This window comes from Scyliorhinus torazame, chromosome 11, assembly GCF_047496885.1.
Source record: "Scyliorhinus torazame isolate Kashiwa2021f chromosome 11, sScyTor2.1, whole genome shotgun sequence".
Classification (NCBI taxonomy): domain Eukaryota; kingdom Metazoa; phylum Chordata; class Chondrichthyes; order Carcharhiniformes; family Scyliorhinidae; genus Scyliorhinus; species Scyliorhinus torazame.
Window position 1 is genome coordinate 136,322,432 of NC_092717.1, and position 27,310 is coordinate 136,349,741.

General features: G+C 47.7%; 1 protein-coding gene across 1 annotated transcript in view; it reads right to left on the bottom strand.

The window, feature by feature from the left end:
* Nucleotides 1–27,310, bottom strand: part of sntg1 (syntrophin, gamma 1) — an 807,301-nt gene that overhangs the window by 124,891 nt on the left and 655,100 nt on the right. The window contains exons 9-11 of the mRNA XM_072467795.1: nt 13,799–13,901; nt 2,476–2,558; nt 403–533 (exon numbers count right to left, since the gene is read on the bottom strand). Coding sequence (XP_072323896.1) covers nt 403–533; nt 2,476–2,558; nt 13,799–13,901 — 317 coding nt within the window. The remainder of the gene's footprint in view (nt 1–402; nt 534–2,475; nt 2,559–13,798; nt 13,902–27,310) is intronic.

The following is a 27,310-nucleotide window of genomic DNA, read 5'->3' on the forward strand; positions in this document are numbered from 1 at the left end:
CCGAGCGCCGGGAAGTTCGCGAAAGTTCCCGCTCCCTACCACACTTAAGACATCTTTCTGGAAGATTACGCCCTATGTTTCTATGTAAGTGTGTTCACTTCCAGAATTATTCTGTCTCATTAAGTCCCTCACGGCCTCCTTTCATGCTGTGGGACTGTCACATCTGTCTGGCCAGCAATGAGAACTCTTCATGCAGGCAGAGATGTTGCTCACACTGCATGGCTAATGAACCCTGAGCCAGGAAAATTTGTTGTGGTCACAGCATCAGGAGGAAAATTCAAACCATAATAATTCGGAAAGACAGCATTCGCTAAAAATTTAAAATTTTTGCAGCTGCTCTTTTCCAAATGCCAACTGTGAACATTAAATTGCTGTAAAAATTGTAATAATTAGAACTATTACCTGGAAATATCAGTTCCTGGAATATAGTGTGACAAACGAGAATGAAGGAGGGGGATTAACCGAAGATCACACCATCGCTTTTCCCACTTTAGGCCCGATGATGTGGGCCATGAAGAACACGATAATGAATCCTGAAAAATATTATGCTAATTATACTTTCTAACTGGAACTCATTCATAATCATTTTTGTCAAGCTTTTTGCAAACAAATATAAATGATTATAAGCACACTGACATTTCTTTTCTTTCAGCTTATATTGAAGTAACGATAAGGTGTGAATATCAAATCAATCACATTGAGGTTTGATAATCCTGGGGTAGAGAGTCAGCAATTTCCTCACACTTAGATATGCTCTTTTAATGCTTTTCCAAGTACTTTGATGGATTGGTCAGGTTTGTTGGCTTTAAAGTGTATTATTCTGTAACATCTTGAAAGATTTCTCAAAATTAATACAACACTTCTTAATACACTTTGGTAGCATTGTAGCAAGAATATTGAAAGCCTGTTTGTTGGCTCTCATTTGTCAGAACTATGGAGATGTATTTCCTCTTAGTACACGAGTGGCTTAAATAGGATTTCATTTTTTGCCACTTATTGCACTTGGAAGAACACAAATTCGATACTTTGTGTTTTCTAAAAGCTCAGGTGCACCTGCAAGAATTCTGCTTAACAAGCTGCACAGATATTAAATTGGTATACATAGCACCATGTAGGCCTATGCAGCTGTGGATGTGTGCAATATCCAGAAAAATTGAACAACTGTGTGAACAGGGGACATCACTATTTACAGATAAAGGTCTGCAGGTTGCAGCCAATGTGAGGGCAAAAAGAAGTATTTTGTGGGGTTTGAAAGGGTTACTTACTAATGGCACACTCCTGGTTTGCACAATTAAAATTGCATACCTTTGCTGTGCAATAATATTTCAGCAAAAATCTTAGCCTCGGTGATATTGCAATGTATTGTCAATGCAATGCCAATTCATAGCACAGTATCCCACTGTAAGAATAATGACCCCAATTCGTAGACAAGACACTAAGAATCAACTAAACTTCACAGATCAAGGCCAAATGAAATACCTGCCTTTAAACCAGTATGATTCCTAGGACAAGTACATCCAAGCCAAGGAATCTGACTGCATTGATGAACTTCACATTCAACGTGTAGTCAAATAGTTTCATAAAATACATGTGGCAAAACTCATGAGGATTCAATAAAAAAAGAATAAAACATAGATTTTCCAAGTCCTTATCCATGATGAGGTATCTCACCATCACCAGTGTAGAATGGAGCATTGAGACACTAAAGCTATTTTTTGATACACACCAGTAGCAGTTGAGTAGTCACTTGGAAAATCTACCTTATAATTCATACATTGCATTGCTGAGAGATTCAAATTCAACTTAATGTCTTCTCTTATTGTCTGGTCTCTTTGTTAGCTCAACATTTTTATCAGTTGTTTACAATACATTTTTATGTATCTGTAAATTCATGTAATTCTTCATTCAATGCACTGTGGGCCATTTACATCATTTTTTAAGAGATTCTCCTGATTTCCCACCTAAGGAGATTTGGGGAAGTGCGGTAGAAATTCAGGGCCAGTATTATTTCAGGGCACAATAATAAGCACAGACCTGAATTTTCATTGATTTCTCCTGATCTCTAAAACTTTGGTGGTTGATTGCTGGTACCCCAGGGTAAGTGACCAAAAAGGTTATTTTACACATTTACCACAATTCCTTCTATTAATCCCGTATCAAACAAATATAAAGAAAACCAAGGTACTACTCCAAGGTTCTGAAATCTTTGTAATGAGAGCATATAATTGCTTATTGTGTTCAGAAGATTAGAAATAAGTTTGTGACTGAGCAAATGCAGCATATTTTCCCTTGTTTGCTGCTTTTGTGAAATAATAAACATGAGTACAAAGTGGGAAGCAACACTTTGTACTCATATCCACCACCTTTGGCGAAAAGTAGCAACAGAAGAAAAATATGCTTCACTATTGAAGCTACCACATATCTAACTAGATTAAAGATTAAAAAGCTAAAATTTAAGGTGCCAATGCATCTTACTGTATTGTTGGGATGGTAGTTAAGATGCAATCCACTGTCGCAAAGTGGAGAAGATGTACCACTGCTTTGGTCACTGGGGATACCTGTAAGCAAATATAAAATAGGTTAATGTACTGAAGTTGTTCACTTCAGGTTTCCCTTATGCTCAGAAATATTATGGAAGGATTCAAAACTACAGGATTCCTCCAGATAACACAACAGAAAAGCACACGCTAAGAAAAGGAAATCTGGTACATCGATCCAATAGCTCATGTATTTAAACTCCAAATGGAGAAAGGTTCCTCACTGACTTTTTAACCTAATCAGGCAGAACATCTGACTAGTTATTTTCCTAGATGACATTTCCATGATCCAATTTCCAAGGAGTATTTGATTATCTTCATAGTCATGTTCAAATCATAATTGCATAAAACAATTCTTCCTCAAATTCATCTGGAATACTACTTTATACCCATTTTGTTTTTGGTGAACAGAAGAAAATGCAGTTCATTAATGAATTTGCCAAGTATAAAAACAGGAACTATACATTTTACTCAGCAGCTTCACGAATACAGCATATTTTCATGTGTTCTCTATTTTAGCAAAACGGTAGGCACTAACATGTCCCTGAGAGTGCTAATGATGTGACCATATGAATTACTGTTTTTTTTATTACTAATGATGTTCAAATAGCCTTTGGATTGGATTGGATTGGATCTGTTTATTGTCACATGTACCGAGGTACAGTGAAAAGTATTTTTCTGCGTGCAGCTCAAACAGATCATTTAGTACATGAAAAGAAAATACGTAATAGGGCAACACAAGGTACACAATGCAAATACATAGCAAAGGCATCGGGTGAAGCATACAGGAAGAACACAACACCTGAAATAATATTAGTTCATTTAATGCAAGTTGCCAAACAATATTGGGATGTTTGCAGGTCGGGAAGCTTGGTGAGTATTGAGTAACAGCATCAACCACATTCTCAGTTGGCAGCACACTTGTCTCTGAGTCATCAGGGTCTGGGTTCAAATCCAACTCCAGGGATTTAACACAAAGTCAATGCTGATTCTCCAGTGCAGCACTGAGGGAGCACTTTGAGATGTCCAGTGATCATGAAAAGGGCTAAATGCAAGTCGTTCTTCCGATGCTTTCCTGGGAATTCACTGAGAGCACCTGAACCTCATGAAACCTTTGACCTGCGACAATATGTCAAAAAGGCAATAAAAGAAAATTAAGTGGTGGCAGGAAGTAAATCACGTGTGAACAATTTTTTCCATTCAGCTGCCAAATCCACTTTCTTCCAAGGTTTATTGTGTCGAACAGTTTAATGATGAGAACACAAAGTTCAAAAGACAAACCAAAACTAAAGTGGAAAACTTCAGCAGTGACCAAAAGATGATTTGTTGGTTTGGCAAGCCTTTCAGATATTTCTGTAAAAATTAGACATGTGAGTGTACTGGTCTTACCATTATCTCAGCCGCAAATGTTTTAGGTCGGTGAGTTAAGTCAATAGAATTTTGTTAGCCTCAGCACCAGAAATACACCAATATCAGCTCGTCTGGAGGAAAGCTCATTTGGTGCTCTCAATAAAACAGCCACAGTCGTTATTCCAGCTGTGAAAAGTGATAACTCGTAGGAGGTTGAGAAGAGTAGTGGATTTTTACAGCCGGATTCATGGTTATGGAAAAGTAAGCTGTGCAGAAAACCAATCATCATTTGCTGCTGCACAATCAACAATGTTGATTGTGAAGGGGAGACACTGCGATTCTCTCTTATTGGAGATAGTCATTTCCTGGCAACTGTGAAGTACAAATGTTACTTGTTAGCCCAAACCTGAATATTATCCAGGTCGTGCTGCATATGGTCATGGACTGCTTCAGTGTCTGAAGACTTACGACCTTATGAAAGAGGGAAAATCATTGATGAAGCAGTTGAAGATGGTTGGGCTTAGGACACTAACCTGAGGAACTTCCTGCGATGATGACCCGGAGCTGAGATGATTGGCCTCCAAAACCTGCAATCATCTCCCTTTGTGCTAGTTACGACTCCAACCAATGAAGAGATTTTGCCTGATTTCCAATACCTTTAGTTTTGCTAGGGCTGCTTGATACTACACTCGGTCAAATGCTGCCTTGATGTCAAAGGCAGTCACTCTCATCTCACCTCGTGAGTTCAACTCTTTTGTTCATGTTTGGACATAGTCTGTAATGGGATAAGGGGCTGAATGGCCCTGGTAGAACACAAACTGACTGTCAATGAGCAAAGTATTGCTGAGTAAGTATTGCTTTGTAGCACTATTGATGACACTTTCCATCAATTTGCCAATGGTTGAGAGTAGATTGATAGGGTGGTAATTCACCAGATTGAGTTTGTGTTGTGTTTTGTGGACAGGACAAACCTGGACAACTTTCCACATTGCCAAATAGATCACTATGTCCCAACTGTAGTGGAAGAGCTTGGTTAGGAAAGTGGCTAATTCTGCAGCACAAGTCTTCAACATTATTACCGGAATGTTGTGAGGGCCCATTTGCTTTTTCAGTAAAAACACAGCAAGTGAATCAAATTGGCTGAAGACTGGCCTGAGAGTGCTAATGATGTGAAGAATCCATGAGAAGGCTGGGATGGAGCATCCCACTCGACTTCTGGTGGAAAATGGGCTGCAAGTACCCTAGCCTTACGTTGTGTACTGATCTGCTGGGCTCTCCCATCATTGGGAATTGGGTATTTGTGGAGTCTTCTCCTGTTAGTTGTTTAATTGTCTATTACATTCATGACTGGATGCGGCAGGGGGACTGAGGAGCCGAGATCTGATCTACTAATTTTGGAATTTCTTAACTCTTGTCTATTAATCTATTGCATGTTGTTTCCATTGTTTAGCATGCATGTAGTCCCGCAATTTAGTTTCATCAGGCTAATATCTTCGGCTGCATCTCCGTTCCTGAGACTAAGTGTTGACTCCGGGGCAGGATTCATGGACTTCCGTGACAGAAAAACTGGCGCCGCACCTGGACCAATTCAGTGATTTTTGAGGGGCTAGCATCGGCATCACGTGGAACACAATCGATTCCAATGAGAAACAGTAAGGGATTCGCCGGACTCGTGATTGACACTCAGGAGGCTGACGAACTGCAGTCGCACATACACACTCCACTTCACTCCCCACACACCATCCCAGCCAGCAAGATATGCAGCCCTGAGATTCGCCGGCGCCGAGCTCGAGACCCTCCTGGATGTGGTGGAGGAGAGGCAGCCCACCCTGTACCCTGACCCGCCATTCGCTGTGCCTGGGAGCAGGTGACAGACGTGGTCAGCACCACCAGCAACACCAGGACTGGCCTGCAGTGCAGGAAGAAACTGCACAACCTCCTCAGGACAGCCAGGATGAATAGTCAACACTGTGCCACACACACATAACCACCCCATCACCCACCCAGAGGATGTCCCACCCCCACCTTGAACCACATGCCGGCACCCATACCGGCCACCATTGCTGGGTTCCCTGGCCACTGAGATATCCACCCCCTGGGCTGCATGCGTCGGACTGTCTAACACTGTCGTTTTCAGTTCTCCCCATGCCCATAACCGCTGGGAGCGGGAGAAAGAGAGACTTATAAAATTCTAACAGGACTGGACAGGGTAGATGCAGGGAAGATGTTACCAATGACGGGTGTGTCCAGAACCAGGGGTCACAGTCTGAGGATTCAGGGTAAACCATTTCGGACACAGATGTGGTGACATTTCTTCACCTAAAGAGTGGTGAGCCTGTGGAATTCATTACCACAGGAAGTAGTTGATGCTAAATCATTGAATATATTCAAGAGGTGGCTAGATATAACACTTGGGGAGATTGGGATCAAAAGTCATTGGAGAAAGCAGGATTAGGCTATTGAGTTGGATGATCAGCCGTGATCGTGATAAATGGCGGAGCAGGCTCGAAGGGCCAAACAGCGTCCTCCTGCTCCTATCTTCTATGTATCAATGTATCTAAAACTGGAGGGGACCGCCGGACCTGTGGCCCCTCACCATAGCTGAGCAGAGGGCCCTGGACGTGGTCGACGGCCCAGAGGAAGGGAAAGAATCTGGGTAGAGGTTGGTCGTGAGCAAGGAAGTGAGACCCTGCTGAGTTGCAGTTCCCCATGCCACATACGTCAACCACATCCCCCCCAATACCACCCCCACATCATCCTCACCCCCACGCCGCCCTCATCCCTACCATATCCACTCCCCTCCAGCCCGCACTCTAATCATATGTCTTATCTTGTGTCTTACAGGACTTGCTGGAGATGGGTCCATCTGGTGATCCCCGCCCACAGCCAGTACCACAGCTTGAGCTACCCCATGTGCTGAACAATGATGAGGACGGCAGCGCGGAAGCAAGCCATGGACCCGAGACCCAAGACCGAGGATGTAACAGATTTCCCATCACAACTGTCTCCCACACCCTCCACCATCCCAGAGACACTCACCTTGGTTGATCACATTAGTGAAGAGGCTCCTGGGACACCCTCTGGTGCACACCACTAAGCTGCTCTGGTACATCAGGTGGAGGAAGGAATACTCAAGGGAGCGAACAGTTGGAGGGCAGGCCGGCCCCAGGGATTAGATGCTGTCCAGGTGGGTTTTGAGTTTCTGGAATGGACAATCCCATCAATTGAGGAGATGCAGTCACAGAGACAGGGACTACATGAGGGGTTGTCGACGAGCATCTAGCATCTGCAGGCGCAGTTGAAGGAGGCAAACCGCGTGCAGGAGCAGGAGGTGGTGCTGGCCATGTGCTCCACTCAGGCTAACAACGCACGGGTACCGTCCATAGTGGAGGCATTGGGGGCGAGGGCTTTGGCTATGGATCAGCAAGTCCAAGCCATGGGGCATTCTGTGCAGGCATTGGCTGAGGCCCAGGACAGGGCTGCCCTCTCACAGGCAGCCTTGTGCCAGAACCAGTTGGACATTGCAGCGGCACTTCTGAGGGTGCCCAGTCACAGAAGGCCATGGCTGAGAACGTTGGTGGCATTGCCCAGGCACTGGTATGGAGTAGCCCGGGGGCCACTGTGGACCCCGAGGGACGGCGAGGTGTTGGGGCCCGTGCCGGTGACTCCCGCAGGTACACCTCGGACCGCAGCACCTCGGACCACACCCGCCCCCCCCCCTGTCCCACGCGCCCCCCCCCCCCCCCCCCGCCCCTGCCCTTGGCACATATGGTGGGCAGCAGGCAGAACAGGGTGGCACTACACCACCTGGGACACCCGAGCTGCAGCCCCAGATGACACCCGCCCAGGTCACAGGACAGGAATCGCAGCAGGCCACCTCCACTCCTGATGTACGGTCTGGGGATCCACCTAGACGTGGCGTTAGGGCCCATAATCCCAAAACATTAGCACCAGTTCAGTTGGTACAGGTGCAAGGCACAGTTTAGTTATAGGGGCTAGGGCACGTATCTGGATATATTTGTGCAGACAAAACATCTGTTCACACTGTTACAACCTGCCTTGGTGCTCTGTCAGATGGGTGTGAGGGGTGGGCTGGTCTGAGCCAGAGAGGGCGACATGAGCATGGGGGGAGGGGGGAATGGCCAGACATTGTGGGTAGGCTCCCAATCTCACCCCCTCACCTCACGACCGTCCCACCACCACCCCAGGAATCTAACGGGACCGTGTGATGGAATGGTCAGCTCGCACGTAGGGATCACCCAAGTGGATGGTGGAAAATGCTACTGTGGGCAGGAGTCAGACGTTGACGAGCGTTGAAGAACACCAGAGCTCATCGCAGAACGGGTTGTCATTGTCCTCCACCCCATTAGGGCAGCACGGTAGCATTAGGGCGGCACGTTAGCATAGTGGTTAGCACAGTTGCTTCACAGCTCCAGTGTCCCAGGTTCCATTCCCGTCTGGGTCACTCTCTGCATGGAATCTGCACGTTCTCCCTGTGTCTGCTTGGGTTTCCTCCGGGTGCTCCAGTTTCATCCCACAGTCCAAAGACGTGCGGGTTAGGTGGATTGGCCATGCTAAATTGCCCTTAGTGTCCAAAAAGTTTAAGTGGGGGTACTGGGTTACAGGGATAGGATAAATTTGTGGGCTTGAGTAGGGTGCTCTTTGTAAGGGCTGGTGCAGACTTGATGGGCTGAATGGCCTCCTTCTGCACTGTAAATTCTATGACTATGACTATGACCATGGACCAGACCCAATGTTACTGCCAACCCAGGGCCCGCACTCCATAGTGCGGCAGGTATGTATCATGGCAGGTGGGGTGGGGAGGGTGGGGTTGGGACGCGGTGTCCGTGCCCTTGGCCAGTCCCCCACCTTCCCAGCCAGTGAACCCAGAGGTGATCAGAGCGTCCTGTGTGCGTTGGGCCTGGCGCACACATCCTGCGCCCTCCGGTGCCAGCCTGAACCCATGCCCTGTCCATCTTTGTCCTCTCCAGCACCATCCTCGTCGGACTAGGCCTGGCATTCATCCTCCTCCTCCTGCACCACTGTTCCGCGATGTTGTGAGAAGCAGCAGGGCGCCATGATGTGGGCATCATACTGGAGGGCCTATCCAAAGCAGTCCAGGCACATGAACCGCATCTTCAGGATGCCGAAGCATCGCTAGATCATACCTCTGGTCACTGCATGGGCATTGTTGTAGCAGGTCTTGGCGTCAGACTGTGGCCTCCGGATAGGCGTCATCAGCCACGATCGCAGTGACTAACCCCGGTCACCCAGGAGCCAAACCCCCAGTCGGGGGGGCATCTCAAACATGTCAGGAATCATCGAGTGTGCAGGATGAAGGCGTAATGCACACTGCCCGGGTATCGGGTGCAGACGTGCATGATGCGCATCTGATGGTCACATATCAGCTGCATGTTCATCGAGTGGAATCCCTTTGGTTTGTGTAGAGCGGCCTGTGTTCATAGGGGGTCATGTATCCCTTCAAACACCCCTGGACAAGGGGCATGTTGGCGATGGCGGCAAATCTTGCTGCCCGGGCATTCTGGTGTGCCCAGTCTACATTGAAATGGATGTATTGTGTTGACCGGGCATATAGGGCCTCCGTGACTGCGTGGATGCACCTGTGCTCTGAGCTCTGTGAGATCACAGACAGGTCCCCACTCGATGCCTGAAAGGACCCTGTGTAAATGTTCAGGGCGACCGTCACCTTGACAGACATCGGGAGCGGGTGTTCTCCCTCATTCCCTGTGGTGCCAGATGCTATGATCTGGGAGATATGTCGCACTGACTCCCTGCTCAGCTGGATTCTTCGGCGGCATGCCCGGCCCGCCAGGCCCTTGAACGACAAGCGCAGCCGGTATATGCGGAGCCTCATGCGGTGCCTCCTTTGCACCTTCTCCTCCTCGGCCTGTTGGGCGGCTGGGGCTCCATCCTGGACAGCTGCCTCCTGTTCCTCTAGGGACGGCTCTGCTATTGCATGCTCCGCTGCTGCAGCTTAATCCTACTCGAGCAGCCCCAACTTGTACAGCTGCAGGACATCCCCCAGGGCTGCGGCGACTAGCAGTAAGGCCACCATTGCTGGTTGAGTTCCATTATCCATCTTTTGCAGGGGGTGGCCAACCAGGTCCAAAGGTGGTCCCAGTTGGCACTGCTGACTGTGTCCTGCATGTCCCCCACTCATCCCCACACCTCTGACCCCGTTGTTGCCTGGCACCGTGGGAATCTCTGGCTCTGGTTTCCGTCTCTGCTGCCAGGGGTACCATCGGCTGGCACTGCCCTTGCCAGCAGTATGCTCAGTGGCCCCCACCCAGTGCCTCCGCAGGGGGCTACTGTGTGCTTTGCCCTTTGGTCAGCCGTGTAATGCCCCACCAGCGGGTGGCGGTTTGGGGGTGGGGGAGGTATGGCGGAGGGTGGGGGCATAGGATGTGGGCTGGGAGGGTGCGGGCACTCATATGGCTGATGTCACTCTGCAGAACCAGGGGCCAAGGTGAGTGGTCAATGGAGTGTGCAGCAAGATGGCTGCCTTTCAGACCGCGACATCGCCTCAGTCCCATGGGGGGATGCCCCGGCCACACGGCCCATTCCCCCGACATCCCACCATCCTCCGTCCATGGCAGTATCCCTCCCACCCCCACCCCCCCCCCTACCACCTCACCCTGGCAAGCCCAGCCAGTGTCCGCCCAGCAGCCCACAGTCGTGCCTCTCCATGTCCTACCTCCTCTCTCTCCCTCATCAGCCACAATGCCAGTTTCCCGATTTTTAAAATCACAAGTGAAGCACCCCGTCGGGAATTCAGCCCATTGGAGGCGGAGAATCGCAGAGGCCCCGGATAATACCGGTCGGGTGCACTAATGATGTGCCAACATGCGTTCTGGAACGTATTTGCGCCACTATCGAGGTGACGGAGAATTGCGATTTGGCATGATATCGGCACTTGCCGCAATTTCAGCATCGAAAGTGATTCTCCACCCAACCATATTTCCCGATTCCGGCATCAGCTGACGGAGAATCCCGCTCCTTATTTTTAGGTTTGTCTGGTGCTGCTCCGAGTATGCTGTCCTACACTCCTCTGAATCAGGGTTGGGCATCTGACTTGATGGAAATGGCAGAGTGGGGAATGTGCCATTCAGTTACAGATAGTGGTTGAATACAATTCTGCTGCTGATGATGGCTGACAGTGGGCACTCCTGCTGGCACTAGGTACGTCATCGAGGTGGTATTCACATACCTTTGCTCTGTTATATTATGCTGAGCAACGAACACGTTAGTTCCGCAGCACTTACTGGTCTCGGGCCACATTTTAACTGGTTGCCCCAATCCCAGCCTCCAGTGACAGGCTCCCTCCCTCCTCCCACAAAGCCCCTCTGCTGAGAAGGGGCGCATCCCCAGCCTCTCATGAAGGAGGAGCATTCTCCTCCGCACCACAGGAATAATGAGGTCACCCACCACACACTACACATACACGACGGTGAGCCGATCCCCCCACCCAACCCCCAGCTCCGTAAGCCGCCTCCAGTCCCCTTCAGCCACCCTAGCCTCAACCACCATACCCTCAGACCCCTCCATCCAATCCCTTCTTCAGGCCCATCCCAGCCCCACCCTTCATCACAATCCTCTGGCATTGCAATGCTGTACTCCCCTCTGGTATCATGGCAGTGACATCCTAGCCTGCCGGTCTGGGGAGAGGGTGGGTTTAAGAGACAGAGCAGGTACGAAGACAGGGTGGGTCAGTTTATGGGGGAGGGCACTCCACCATCAGCAAAGTGCAGCCCCCAAAGAGCAACCACCTGCCCTTCCTGCCTTTTAACCAATTGTCTTTAAAAATTGAGTTTCCTGCTCCTGCCTACAACAAACATATTATGCCATTGGCAGCATATTATTGGGGTTAATAGACTTGATAACAAACCTATTTGATCCTTAATTGGTGATTTAATTTACTTGACGGGCTGCCAATTTCTGAGCCCTCCTATATCCTGATAAAGATGATGTGGAGATGCCGGCGTTGGACTGGGGTGAGCACAGTAAGAAATCTTACAGCACCAAGTTAAAGTCCAACAGAAACTTATAGCCAAGTTCCGCACACATGAGTACGGCCTTGGATTCATGTCGCATTACATTCACCCCCCACCATTTGGCCTGGACTTGCAAAATCCTACCAACTGTCCTGGCTTGAGACACTTCACACCTCTTTAACCTGCTCCATCTGGACCTGTAAAGACTTAATTACCTGCAAAGACTCACATTCAAAGTAACGTCTTGCATTTTTGACTTTGTCTATATATATGTTTCTGGAACTTACCTCTTCATTCACCTGAGGAAGGAGCAGTGCTAGTGATTCAAAACAAACTTGTTGGACTTGAACCTGGTGTTGTAAGACTTCTTACTGAAATAAAGAAGGATTTAGAAATAACTGGGGTCAAAAGCTCCGAGGAACGGCAATCACTGTTGGATTGTCATTCTCCTCCTATTTAGCTACTCTGCACTGGGCCTCCACATTTCTTGTCCAGACTTTTGAACTAGGTCTCCTCAGAAATATACAGCATATATGGTTTCTGGGAGTCCTTCCTTCGTAGGGGAGGTGTGTCGGGAAAGCAAAGCTATGCCCCCTTTTTTATGGCACTAGCTGCCATATTCAGCAAGTCTAAATGTCCCAAAGCCAGTTTGAGAAGCTACAGAGAAAAGATAAGGACGTAAGGAAAGTGGGTGAGGGGTAGAGAGGAAGGTAAGTGGGTGAGTGGATAAGGTAGCAGGTGGGTGAGATGGGTAGGATGGCAGATGGGTTGTTAAGGGAAGGGTGACAGGTCAGTGGGTCAGGGGATAGGGTGACAGGTAAGTTAGTCAGGGCATATGCTGGCAGGTGTGTGAAGGTGTAGAGTGAGTCGGGGGGGGTCGGAGGAGGTGGATGGAGATTGGGAGTAGTTGGATCAGGGGTGTATTCAGAAGTTGGGGGGTCATAAAGAGATCTGGGGGTTTGTCAGATCAGGGACGATGGTGTGGGGGGAGGTCAGGGGTGTAGTCGGGGGTTGGAGGGGTAGGCAGGTCACTGGGAAGCCGGAGCGTGTGGGGGAGGGGGGGTAATTGAGGGGTTGGGGGTGTAGTTGGTTCAGGGGCATAGTCAGAGAATCAGCGGGGTAGTCAGGTGGTCCGCGGGGGGGGGGGGTATTCGAGGGCCCAGCGGGATTATTGGAGAGGTAGTCAGGGGGAGGGGGGTTCTAGTTGGGAGTTAGAACTGTTTTTAATCTTTCCAACCTTCTTGGGTAACTATCATGGTAAGTAAGTTGAAACCATACAACAACTCCAAATCTAACTCCAAGTTTCATAGGTGTTCCAAACACAGAAAAATTGCCCATCGGATATCTGAACTTCCCGGGCATTTCCAAACGGTCAGTATGTGGGATCCTCTGAGCAACCCCCGACCACATTTTGTGCAATACCTCCAGGATACAACCATCAGAATTCTTGGGTTTTGTCGTGGCAGAAAATATTGTGATTCACATCCTCTTCACTTGCCTTTGAGAGACTGATGGTTGTAATATGTCTGACTCTGATTAGAACAGACTCAATTGATTTAAAATCTAGTCAGCTTTTCAGGGACCCTGGGAATTTTTATTCTGTAGAAGTCAGTTTAATTCAATTTTGGACTCATTTACCTCAAATATAAGAAACGTACCGTTGACTCACAAGACCATTGTTTATTACACCGACCTAAGCCCAGTGTTCAAACAAAAAGATACATGCAGTCTTTTTTTTTCAATCATATACTGGTTAACTCAAGTTGACCCTCTGCACAAACTGAATAATTAAACATTTAGAGGATCTGTGCAATGAAATGATACAGAAACAATATGTGAACAATAATAGCAGTGTTTAACCAGCATAATTCATTGTATAAATAGATTAGGGGTGCTTACATGTGCAGTCTTCACACAGAGGGAGCTTCAAGAAGGCAGGTGCTCTCTTTAAAAATGAAACTGTGAGAGTTACTTCTTCCCCTGCATTACGAAGAACTTGAACCTGTGGTTCATTACAAGGCATAGGTAAAGGTCAGAAGATTGAATTAGTTTAACCAATAGCCAGAACTAAATATTTCCATTCAAAGGAGTTGTAATATTATCAGCGTAAACTTTCAAATCACAGAAGCTGTCAGTGAAAACAAATAAAAATTAAAAAGTTATGTATAAAAACAGAGAGGGCTAGAAAAGCTCAGCAGGTTAGTAGGGACTGTGACAAGTGTTGTCAGACCTGCTGAGTTTGTCCAGCACTTTCCCTTTTTATTTCTGGTCTCCAACATCTACAGTACTTTGCTTTTATATTCAAAAGTCAAGTGTTTTTTTTTCAACAGAGTGAATATATGAATGAGCAAGCCTTCTACTTGTACTGCCTGAAAGGAGAAAACAGAGAGATGGGTGGAGAGAATAGAATGGTTTCAAAATACAAATATGTGCACAGCTGTCACCAACATGTTAACACTCGCAGTGAAATCGTTAGTCATCAAAAGTGATACACACTGAAGTGCATATGGATATTAAAGGCCAGTGATCATTGTTCAGATCGATAGACGTCCAAAACTAATGTCAAACTAAAATGAATCATCTCTATTTCTCATGAGTCACATTTGCAAGTGGTCTATGGATTGGGACAAAGGCTTTCAGAATTTCACTCTCAAAAACGCATGCTAAACAGAAATGGAGAAAGTTCAAGGACTGAAAATTGAATAACTACCGAAAACGGGCACGGGCATCACGCTGCATGGTTAACCTTTAAAAGTAACACAGGCACGCTGTCTGCTAATTTAAATGAAGGTAAAATAAAGCCCAGTGCTAAACATGCTGTTGAGTGGCTGCATGCCTCAGCAGCAAGCCGAACGGCTAGTACCACTCCAAGCCAGCCTGCATTATTTAAATCCCGCCTGCCCCTCTTAAATGCGAGGTGCATTCCAGCTGCAACATATACTGGAAGCTAATGCAGAAGATTACCTGATCTACCTAAAAGTGAAAATGTCTCAACCAGCAGCTGTATGCCCAGGTGAGTGTTACAACAGTAATTATTTTCACTTCTCCTGCCTGGACTGCTCTCCAGCTTTCAGACAGGGGTTTCCTTGCTGGTGGTGAGGGTGGGGAAGGGGGGATCTGTGGGGTTGTTGCTTTAGTTGGGGTCTCTGTGGGGGAATTATTTTGGTTAGAGTGTCTCTGAGGTGGCTCCCTTTAGCTTGGAGGTCTCTGTGGGAGGACTCATTGAGTTAGAGAGTATCTGGGCGTTCCCTATAGCAAGAGGGTCTTTGTCGGGGGGGGGGGGTCTCACTAGTTAGGGAGTCTTTGTGCAGGATCCTCCTATCCAAGCAGTCTTGGGGGATCCCCTTATCTGGAGTCTCTGTGGGGGCCCCTCTATCCAGGAGGTCACAGGCAGGGGGGGTGGGGAGGTTCCCCTATTCAGAGAGTCTGGGGGCGGTCCCCCTATTCAGGGGGTATGTTCCCTTATTCAGGGGGTCTCGGGAGTCTGAATCACGATGTGGAGGGGTGGGGTGGGGGCTGCTTTGCAATGCTGGGGAGTGGGGGGTTGATCTGCGATGCAGGGGGCGGAGTTCCTTTGCGATGCAGTGGGGGACTGGCCAGTCCCGGAACCTTGTTATTGGGTTGCCAGCTCAAAATGGAGGCCCGATAGTGGGATTCTCTCGGGAATCCCGCGTATTCCTCGCCATGCTGAATTGCTTCCGAGGAGTGCAAATCAGTTCCAATTCACCTCTGGATGGAGATTATCATCTCCCAAATGGAGAGTCCCGGCCATGGCCACTGGTAACCTTAAGCCCTGGATGTAGTACTGGAAGAAGCGCTAATGACCTCACACACGTGATCAAAGTCAATGAAGCATCGTCATATGTCATACCCTTATAACTGAACCACATAGCCTCAGACACTGCTCCATTTACAACATCATCTTCAATAACCTATCATCAACCATCACTCACATTCATAGCTTAGCCTTACGCTGGCACACACAGCCTCACATCCACATCTAATACACTCACAGTCAGCTACTTAACAGTGCAGTCACATCACATAAATACATTGCACCAAACTCACTGGCACACTTCCACCTTTTTCAGTACAAGATTGTATACAACTCAAGGCAACAGCAGCTAACAGCAGAAGATAGGACCTGGCGTCATGACCTCAAACTCATGGAGAAGACAGCGATCGTCATAATTGGAGCAAGCATTGATCAGGTCATGGCCAGCAGTGGGGCTGAGACCATAGAAGATAAGGACATAAGAAGCAGGAGAAGGCCATTCAGCCCATTGAAGCTGCTGGCCCATTCAATAAGATCATGGCTAATCTGATAACCTTTTACTCTCTTTTAAATTAAATATTAATAATAATAATCTTTACTAGTGTCACAAGTAGGCTTACATTAAAGCTGCAATGAAGTTACTGTGAAAATCCCCTAGTCGCCATACACCGGCACCTCTTAGGGTACACTGAGGGAGAATTCAGAATGTCCAATTCACCTAACAGCACCTCTTTCAAGACTTGTGGGAGGCAACCAGAGCATCTGGAGGAAACCTACGCAGACACGGGGAGAACGTGCAGACTCCGCACAGACAGTGACCCAAGCCGGAAATCGAACCCGGATACCTGGCGCTGTGAAACAACAGTGTTAACCACCGTGCTACCCTGTCTAAAGATATTCCCAACATTACCACTGAAGTTTAGTGGTCTGTATACCACCCCACAAATGTTTTTAGCCCTTTGATGTTCCTTAACTCAACCCAGGCAGATTCCATATAATCTGTACTAATATCTTTCCTCAATATTGTATCAATATCTTCTTTAATCAACAGTGTAACTCCACTTTTTCCTTTGTTTGTCCTTCCTAAAAATTGAAAGCCCTCAATGTTTAGTTCCCAAGCTTGGTCACCTTGGAGCTATCCCAAATATATTATATCCCTTTACATCTATCTGCGCATCTAATTGATCCATTTTATTCCGAATGCTCCACACCGTCAGGTACAAAGCCTTAAGGCTAGTCCTGTTAACTTCCTTGTCCTGTCCCTACTATTTTCTACAACATCATTATCTGATATTGTTCCTTGATTTCTCTGTCTATCACTTTTCTTATTCTCCTCGCTGCCTCCTGCCTTTTGCTCTTGTTCTCGATTCCTCCTGTTCTGAATCCTTACATAGGTTCCAACACCTTTCCTCTGACCGCCTAGTAATCGTTTGCCATTGCGGAGCTCGGAGTGGAGCACTTCTTTCGGGAGGCACTTCTTGTGCCAGGCATGTGGACAATGTGGCTCACCTGTCGCAGCAGGTCAACCGTGACCAGTGTCTCGATACTGGGGATATTGACCTGGGAGAGGACTCACATTTATACAACTATCATGCCAGTGGATTTGCAGGATTTCGCAGAGGCAACGTTGGTGATAGCTCTCCGGGGATTTGAGGTGTCTGCTGTACATTGTCGATGTTTCTGATGCACACAGGAGGAGAGGGCCCTGGTTACTCTGTGGACCATGAGCTTGGTGCTGGGTTTGAGGTTTCAATCTTCGAACACTCTGTTCCTCAGGCGTCCGAACAATGCACTGGCGCATTGGAGTCGATGCTGGGTTCCATCATGATGTCTGCTTGCACCGAGAGAGGCTCCTGAGGTACGGGAAATGATCCACATAGTCCAGGGGCTCACCGTGGACCTTGATGGCCTGGTGGCAGTTTTGTGTGGCAGGAGTGCAATGGTGGAGAACTTTTGTTTCCCCGATGTTTAGTCTGAGGCCCATTCTCTCATGAGCCTCGGTGAATGCGTTGACGATGATTTGTAGCTCGGCCTCTTGAGTGTGTGCACACACATGCGAGTCTGCGTACTGCAGCTCGATGACAGAAGTTTGGGTGGCCTGGAGGTGTCGGAGGTTGAGCAGTTTCCCACTTGTCCAGTAGGTTAGCTCCACTCCAGCGGGGATCTTCAGGGTGATGCAGTGGAGTACTGTTGAATTTGAGGAGGATGCTCCGCAATCTCTCACAGTTGACAGAGTTGAAGGCTTTTGCGAGATTGGAGAAGGCCGTGTACAGAGGTTGATGCTGCTCCCTGCACTTTTCCTGGATTTATCGCAAGCTGAAGATCATGTCCATTGATGGGCGGCGGAAACTGCACTGAGACACAGGAAGAGCTCTTCAGCTACTGGGAGTTGGTGATTGAGGAGTATTCTCGCAATGACCTTTCCAGTGGTAGCGAGTAGGGAAATCCCTCTGTAATTTCCGCAGTCGGACCGGTCCCTTTTCTTGAAGATGGTCACAAATAAGGTGTCTCTGAGATCACGCAGCGTACTCTCTTCCAAACAAAGGTGACGAGGTTGCGAATTCCTGTCAAGAGTGCTTCTCCGCTGCATTTTAATACTTCTGTGGTGATTCCATCTGCACCAGAGGCCTTGTTGTTTTCAACTGTTTGATGGCTTTTTCAACCTCACAGTGAGCTGGGTTTGGGTTGAGATGGTGGCAGGTGGCGTGTTGCAGGATGGTCTTGAGGACACTTGCGTCAAAAGCTGAGACTTGATTGAGGAGGTCCTCAAAGTGCTTTCTCCAGCAGGCATTGAGTGCCTCTCTGGCTTTGATGATGTTGATGGTTCAATTTGGAATAGACCTTCAGGGAAAAGGAGCACTGTAGAGTGCCGATGAATGGGTGGTGTTGTGTCTTTATGTCCTCACCAAACTTGAGAGTTATGCACAGGCCAGCTCGCTCCTCCAGTTGTGGAGAGGCAGGGATCTCGGATGAAGGAAAGAGTACATTGCACAGATGCCCGAGCAGCGGGTACTGCAAACATTATGGGGTCCTCAGATCTGAAATGGAAATTCGAAGCCAATGTGCCCATGGAAGCCAATACAAGTGGCACTATGGTGCAGGTCTCCATTATCTCCTCAACCCGACTCGCATGCATAGTTACTATGGTGATTGAATGTAATGATATTTTGTCCTTCTCCCACAGATGCACTGTCTGCAGGAGTCACCGGTGACCCTGACGAACCCCTATTAAATTCTGAGGAAGACATCACACCTACACCAGGATCACACCGTCACTTGGATCCAGGCACTAGCGCATATACTCACACGTTGGTGGGCATTAGGTCACCGATTCTGCGGGTAGTGCACAGTGAGGGCAATTCACACTCGTGAGAGCTGTTGGTTGAGACAGACAGGTCCTAGGGTGCCAACAGTGGGAGCACTGTTGCCGAAATCAAATTAAATTTGGTGAAACTGTAATCACACAACGACAAACTCGCAATGATAGTCGAAGTACTCGTTCTCCGGGAGCCTTTTACCCCACCCTTGGATGAGGATTTGAGAAAAACATTTTTGCTGCTCACTCGTTTTGCTTGTGCGATGAGCTGAAATCTCTGACAATTGCCTTGTTAGCAGTCTTAATTGCCGCTTTAATTGTTGGCAGACACACATCCAACTTGCACGTGCACTGACCTCAATATTACATGCATGCGTGATGTTTTTGGAAGCACGCCAAACGTTATTTGACGCTATTTTACATTTGTTCAGGTTGAGCACGTGCCTGCCCTCCGAGCGTAAAATTCAGGCCATGATTTTTTTTTAAAAAGTGACTCTGTGACAAGGACATGTGAAATTAATTGTTCTTAAGTTATATGTGTTGAAGCAAGCGTAAACAAACATTACAGTTCAGAGGTATTTGAGACATACACCAAGCTCAACAAAGTATTCAGGTACTTTAATTCTGCGTAAGTAACCTTGAAATATAATTAACATATTTTTTCCAGTTAGGAGACAAGGGCATAAAATTATGGTATGCATGCATAACAAATTACAGATTCTAACATCAAAGAAGCAAAGTGTTTGAGAATCAAATGGAAGCTGATTCCTATTTGGAGTCAGATGGGAAAAATACGAGACACATGAATGTATCATTGTATGACTGCCTATCTTTATATTAATTTTTAAAAAGAAATTTAGAATACCCAATTCATTTTTTCCAATTAAGGGGCAATTTAACGTGGCCAATCCACCTACCCTGCACATCTTTGGGTTGTGGGGGTGAAACAAACACAAACACGGGGAGAATGTGCAAATTCCACACAGACAGTGACCCAGAGCCGGGATCGAACCTGGGACCTCGGTGCCATGAGGCAGCAGTGCTAACCACTGTGCTGCCGTGCTGCCCTTTATCTTTATATTAATAGTAATGCATCTGATTGCAATACTGACGGGCTGATGTCATGCTGTGTGATATCACGAACAAATATATTAATTCCTTCTGATGAAGTTCCTTACTCTCTATAAATTGGTTAACAATTTCAGTAATATAGTGGAGAGAGGAATTTGGTTTCACATTCATCTGTAGCAGCCAAGAAGTTGGGTGAAACTCTCCGTCTTGTGATGCCGCAATGCAAACCGCGATTGTTATATTACGATATTGTAATATATATATTACTCTTTTTGTATAGCCAAGTTGTTGAAATATAGACGTAGTCTATAAAGTAATTTAATGAGTAATATTAAATAATCTTAGAACATAGAACATAGAACGATACAGCGCAGTACAGGCCCTTCGGCCCACGATGTTGCACCAAAACAAAAGCCATCTAACCTACACTATGCCATAATCATCCATATGTTTATCCAATAAACTTTTAAATGCCCTCAATGTTGGCGGGTTCACTACTGTTGCAGGTAGGGCATTCCACGGCCTCACTACTCTTTGCGTAAAGAACCTACCTCTGACCTCTGTCCTATATCGATTACCCCTCAGTTTAAAGCTATGTCCCCTCGTGCCAGCCATTTCCATCCGCGGGAGAAGGCTCTCACTGTCCACCCTATCTAACCCCCTGATCATTTTGTACGCCTCTATTAAGTCTCCTCTTAACCTTCTTCTCTCCAACGAAAACAACCTCAAGTCCATCAGCCTTTCCTCATAAGATTTTCCCTCCATACCAGGCAACATCCTGGTAAATCTCCTCTGCACCCGCTCCAAAGCCTCCACGTCCTTCCTATAATGCGGTGACCAGAACTGTACGCAATACTCCAAATGCGGCCGTACCAGAGTTTTGTACAGCTGCAACATGACCTCCTGACTCCGGAACTCAATCCCTCTACCAATAAAGGCCAACATTCCATAGGCCTTCTTCACAACCCTATCAACCTGGGTGGCAACTTTCAGGGATCTATGTACATGGACACCTAGATCCCTCTGCTCATCCACACTTCCAAGAACTTTACCATTAGCCAAATATTCCGCATTCCTGTTATTCCTTCCAAAGTGAATCACCTCACACTTCTCTACATTAAACTCCATTTGCCACCTCTCAGCCCAGCTCTGCAGCTTATCTATATCCCTCTGTAACCTGCTACATCCTTCCACACTGTCGACAACACCACCGACTTTAGTATCGTCTGCAAATTTACTCACCCACCCTTCTGCGTCTTCCTCTAGGTCATTGATAAAAATGACAAACAGCAACGGCCCCAGAACAGATCCTTGTGGTACGCCACTTGTAACTGAACTCCATTCTGAACATTTCCCATCAACCACCACCCTCTGTCTTCTTTCAGCTAGCCAATTTCTGATCCACATCTCTAAATCTCCCTCAATCCCCAGCCTCTGTATTTTCTGCAATAGCCTACCGTGGGGAACCTTATCAAATGCTTTACTGAAATCCATATACACCACATCAACTGCTCTACCCTCGTCTACCTGTTCAGTCACCTTCTCAAAGAACTCGATAAGGTTTGTGAGGCATGACCTACCCTTCACAAAGCCATGCTGACTATCCCTGATCATATTATTCCTATCTAGATGATTATAAATCTTGTCTCTTATAATCCCCTCCAAGACTTTACCCACTACAGACGTGAGGCTCACCGGTCTATAGTTGCCGGGGTTGTCTCTGCTCCCCTTTTTGAACAAAGGGACCACATTTGCTATCCTCCAGTCCTCTGGCACTATTCCTGTAACCAATGATGACATAAAAATCAAAGCCAAAGGTCCAGCAATCTCTTCCCTGGCCTCCCAGAGAATCCTAGGATAAATCCCATCAGGCCCCAGGGACTTATCTATTTTCAGCCTGTCCAGAATTGCCAACACCTCTTCCCTACGTACCTCAATGCCATCTATTCTAATAGCCTGGGTCTCAGCATTCTCCTCCACAACATTATCTTTTTCCTGAGTGAATACTGACGAAAAATATTCATTTAGTATCTCTCCTATCTCTTCAGACTCCACGCACAACTTCCCATCCCTGTCCTTGACTGGTCCTACTCTTTCCCTAGTCATTCGCTTAATCCTGACATACCTATAGAAAGCTTTTGGATTTTCCTTGATCCTACCTGCCAAATACTTCTCATGTCCCCTCCTTGCTCGTCTTAGCTCTCTCTTTAGATCCTTCCTCGCTACCTTGTAACTATCCATCGCCCCAACTGAAACTTCACACCTCATCTTCACATAGGCCTCCTTCTTCCTCTTAACAAGAGATTCCACTTCTTTGGTAAACCACGGTTCCCTCGCTCTATGCCTTCCTCCCTGCCTGACCGGTACATACTTATCAAGAACACGCAGTAGCTGATCCTTGAACAAGCTCCACTTATCCAGTGTGCTCAACACTTGCAGCCTACGTCTCCACCTTATCCCCCCCAAGTCACGTCTAATGGCATCATAATCGCCCTTCCCCCAGCTATAACTCTTGCCCTGCGGTGTATACTTATCCCTTTCCATCATTAACGTAAACGTCACCGAATTGTGGTCACTGTCCCCAAAGTGCTCTCCTACCTCCAAATCCAACACCTGGCCTGGTTCATTACCCAAAACCAAATCCAACGTGGCCTCGCCTCTTGTTGGCCTGTCAACATGTTGTGTCAGGAAACCCTCCTGCACACACTGTACAAAAAACAACCCATCTAATGTACTCGAACTATATCTTTTCCAGTATTTTGTGAGTTCTTTTTACTTAATACTGAACTAGTAAACAAACAAATAACTGTAGATTAAACTAGTAAATAAGATAATGCTATATACTGATATCTATTAAGTTCTTCTCTCGCTGTCTTCCTTCTGTACTCTCTGACTCACTCTCCTCCAGGAAAGAGTGGGAAAACCTTTTTCTAGGTCCTGATAGTGTGGCCATCTAGTGTTCAATTGCCTGTACTTGCTTAACATAGTCTGATCATGTATTACTACATACAGAGATCACGACAGTGATCAGGCAGAGAATTGGACGTCCGGCCATAATCGAGGTCTGGGCCCGGCGCTGATTCAGACGCCAAGCACTGGTCCGTTGCTGGTGGCAATAACAAGGTTTGCACCCCGCGCCGGCAGTGGCATGCAAAACCGCCATTTGCATGTCCTACAATGCTCCGGGCCTCCACGATGCTCTGCCCTTCTCAGGCGGAAGACACGTGGGAGCTACAGGTATTTACAAACTGGGACTGGGCGCCGTGGCTGCTGAGGGGGAGAGAGAAGGTAAGCAAAATTTTAAAAACTGTTAAAAATTGCTGGGGTGTGGCTGCCAGGGCCGGGGGGTTGTAGCTGGGAGCGGCTTGGTGACAGCTCCGGCGTGTTCTGGCTCAGGCTGCCATTGCTGCAGTAACTGTTTTAAATGCACCCATTTGGTACAAGTTACAGGCCCCTGGCTGCTCACTCTGCTGACTGCTCACTGTGTCCTGTAAATGTTCACAGAGCTACTGGACATTTGACAGCACACCCAGGCCCCCCTCAGGAAACTCTCACACCCCAGATGACCTATCAACAAGATGGGCGTGGCCAAGCTCAATCACTATAAGACATAGGAGCAAAATTAGGTCACTCAGCCTATCAAGTCTGCTCCGCTATTCAATCATGGCTGATATTTTTCTCATCCCTATTCTCTTGCCTTCTCCCCATAATCCCTGATCCCCCTTATAACCCATCTATCGCTGCCTTAAAGACACTCAAGTGATTTGGCCTCCACATCTTTCTGCGGCAAAGAGTTCCACAAATTCACCACCCTCTGGCTGAAGAAATTCCTCCTCATCTGTTTTAAAGGATCGTCCAGGGGCTGCCACTCCTCAGAAGCGATGCCCCATGGCAGGGGATGCAGGATAATAGCAGAGCTCACCCCAAAGAGCACATATGCGCCATGGCCTTTGGCACCCTTCCTGGCACACAGCCCCTCTCAGGGCAGAGGCCTCACCAGTGACACTATCAGCTAGCCCATTCGCAGACCACCAGCTGTCTCTGAGCCTTTTACCGCGCCCCTGCTCCCATCCATCCTTCCCCCAGACAGGTTGTCGCAATCTGTGGGTCACATCTAGGACCCATATCATACTGCAGTTGCCCTCTTGACAGACGCACACTTCCCTACCTCCCCCTCATTAGTAGGACCTGCCCAAACACAAGCCTCTAAGCATGCAGGCGATTGTTGGAACACCATGACCCTCTCAACCGCACATCAAGGGACACCCTGCTGGTAGGATAACAGATAGCCCACCCAATGAGGACATCCACAATTGGGCCCCTTCCCACCCCCCCCTACCCCCCCCCCCCCCCCAACCCTGGAAAGAATGAATTTGGGAGTACAGCCATCAATTTCTATTTACCTGGCCTCAGCTGTTGTTGAGGACTCACGGGGGCTGGAGGCACAGGGCTTGCCCGGGGAGGAGCCTGCCCAAGAGGAGCAGGGCCAGCCAATGAGGCTCCAGTGCCGGACGTCCAACAGTCGAAGGAGGAGGTGTGAAGGAGGCGCCACATCAATCCACCTGTATACAGTCAGCGTCTGCCCTTCAAGGAGATGCTGAACCGCCTGTAGCGCCAAAGACTTTGGCTTACCAGGGTGACTGTTTGTCACCTGTGTCAGATGATGGTGCACCTGGCACCATGGGGGTTTGGAGGAGGATACTCACTCCCAGCGGCCGTCAAGGTGATGGTTGAGACTTTTATGCCTCTGGGTCTTTCCAGGAGCAAAATGGGAACCTGTCTGGAATCTCGCAGACATCCATACGCAGGTGTGTGACGGATGCCCTATGTACCAAAGCAGCAGACTATATGAACTTCAAATTGGATCAGGTGCACCAGGATGCCCAGGCAGCAGGATTTGCCACCATCGCTGGCATGCCTCAGGTCCAGGGAGTGATCAATGGAACCCATGTCCCCCTACAAGCACCGACTCATCAAGGGGTGCCCTTCATCAATCGGAAAGGCTTCCTTTCCCTGAATATGCAATTGGTGTGTGACCACCAGCTGCACATCATACACATCTGTGGCCGATACCCGGGCAGTGTGAACAACACTTACAACCTGATGCACTCGTCGGTTCCCGGCACCTTTGAGGTATTTCCTCGGGTGAGGGGTTGGTCCTTTGGCAACAAGGGTTACGCACTGAGGTCTTAGCTAATGACACCAGTCCAGAGGCCTCAGAATGATGTGGAGAACTGCTACAATGATGCCCATGCATCAACCAGGAGCGTCATTGAGTGGTGCATCGGCATCCTCAAGATACACTTCCATTGCTTGGACCCCTCTAGTGGGCTCTCCAAACTAGCCGCAGGAGAGTCTGTAACATCGTGCTGGCCTGCTGCACCCTGCACAACATTCCATGGCAGGAAGGGAACATGCTGGAGGAGAAGAAAGAACATCAGGCCTCATTTGTCGAGGAGAATGAGGAAGATGGCCAGGAAGAACTGGGCATGGAGAGTGGGTTGGCACGGCAGGCCTCCCAACGTGTGCTTTAGGCCACCGCGCATGTGACAACCTCCTCACCCCCAGATTTGCCTATTGCCGGCCACGTGCAGCACCACTACCCTGCCCCACCTCTCCATACTCTCCCTCTCCCCTCATCCCCTTACAAGTGGTTCTCCCTTCACTATAGCTGCTCGCATCCTCCTCTGTCCCTTCACTCCATCCTTTGAATTGATTTATTATTGCCACACGTATTTGTATACAGTGAAAACTATTGTTTCTTGCATGCTATGCGGACAATGCATACCGTACATAGGGAAGAAAGGAGAGACTGCAGAATGTAATGTTACAGTCATAGCTAGGGTGTAGAGAAAAGATCGACTTAATACGAGATAGGTCCATTCAAAAGTCTGATGGCAGTAGGGAAGAAGCTGTTCTTGAGTCGGTTGCTATGTGGCCTCAAATGTTTGTTATCTTTTTCCTGATGGAAGAAGGTGGAAGAGAGTATGTCCAGGGTGCGTGGGGTCCTTAATTATGCTGGCTGCCTTTCTGAGGCAGCAGGAATTGTAGACAGTCGATGGATGGGAGGCTGGTTTGCACAATAGATTGGGCTACATTCACGACCTTCAGTAGTTTTTTGCAGTCTTGGGCAGAGCAGGCTCCATACCAAACTGTGATACAATTAGAAAGAATGTTTTCCATGGTGTATCTGTAAAAGTTAGTGAGAGTCGTAGCTGCCATGCCAAATTTCTTTAGTCTTCTGAGAAAATAGAGTCGTTGGTGGGCTTTCTTAACTATAGTGTTGGCATGGGGGGACCAGGACAGGTTGTTGGTGATCTGGACACCTAAAAACTTGAAGCTCTCGACTCTTTCTACTTCATTCCCATTGGTGTAGACAGAGGCAGGTTCTCCACTATGCTTCCTGAAGTCGATGACAACCTCCTTCGTTTTGTTGACATGGAGGGAGATATTATTGTCATCGTACCAGTTCACCAGATTCTCCATCTCATTCCTGAGATGGTGTATAAGGAGTATCGTAGGGGGCTGAGGACACAGCCTTGTAGGGCACCGATGTTGAGGATGATCGTGGAGGAGGTGTTGTTGCCTATCCTTACAGATTATGGTCTGTGGGTTAGAAAGTTCAGGATCGAGTCACAGAGGGAGGAGCCGAGGCACAGGCCTTGGAGTTTGGAGATGAGTTTCATAGGAATAATGGTGTTGAAGGCTGAGCTGAAGTCAATAAATTGGAGTCTGACATAGGTGACTTTATTATCTAGGTGATCCAGGGTTGATCAGGTACTGAACTGGAATAGCTAAATCAATACTGTGGCTACCAGGGCAGGTCAAAGGCTAGGAATCCTACAGCGAGTAACTCACCCCCTGACCTCTCCAAAGCCTGTCCACCATCACACAAGTCAGGAATATAATAGAATACTCTCCACTTGCCCGGATTAATGCAGCTCCAAAATCACTCAAGAAGCTTGACACCATCCAAAACAAAGCGACCCGCTTGATTGCTCCTCTTTCCACAAACATTCAAACCACTGACGAACAGTGGCAGCCGTGTGTACCATCTACAATGTGCACTGCAATAACTCATCAAGGCTCCTTAGGCAGCACCTTCCAAACCCACAACCACTATCATCTAGTTGGACAAGAGCAGCAGATACCTGGGAACCCCACCACCTGGAGGTTCCCCTCCAAGTCACTCACCACCCTAACTTGGAAATATAACACCGTTCCTTCACAGTCGCTGGGGCAACATCCT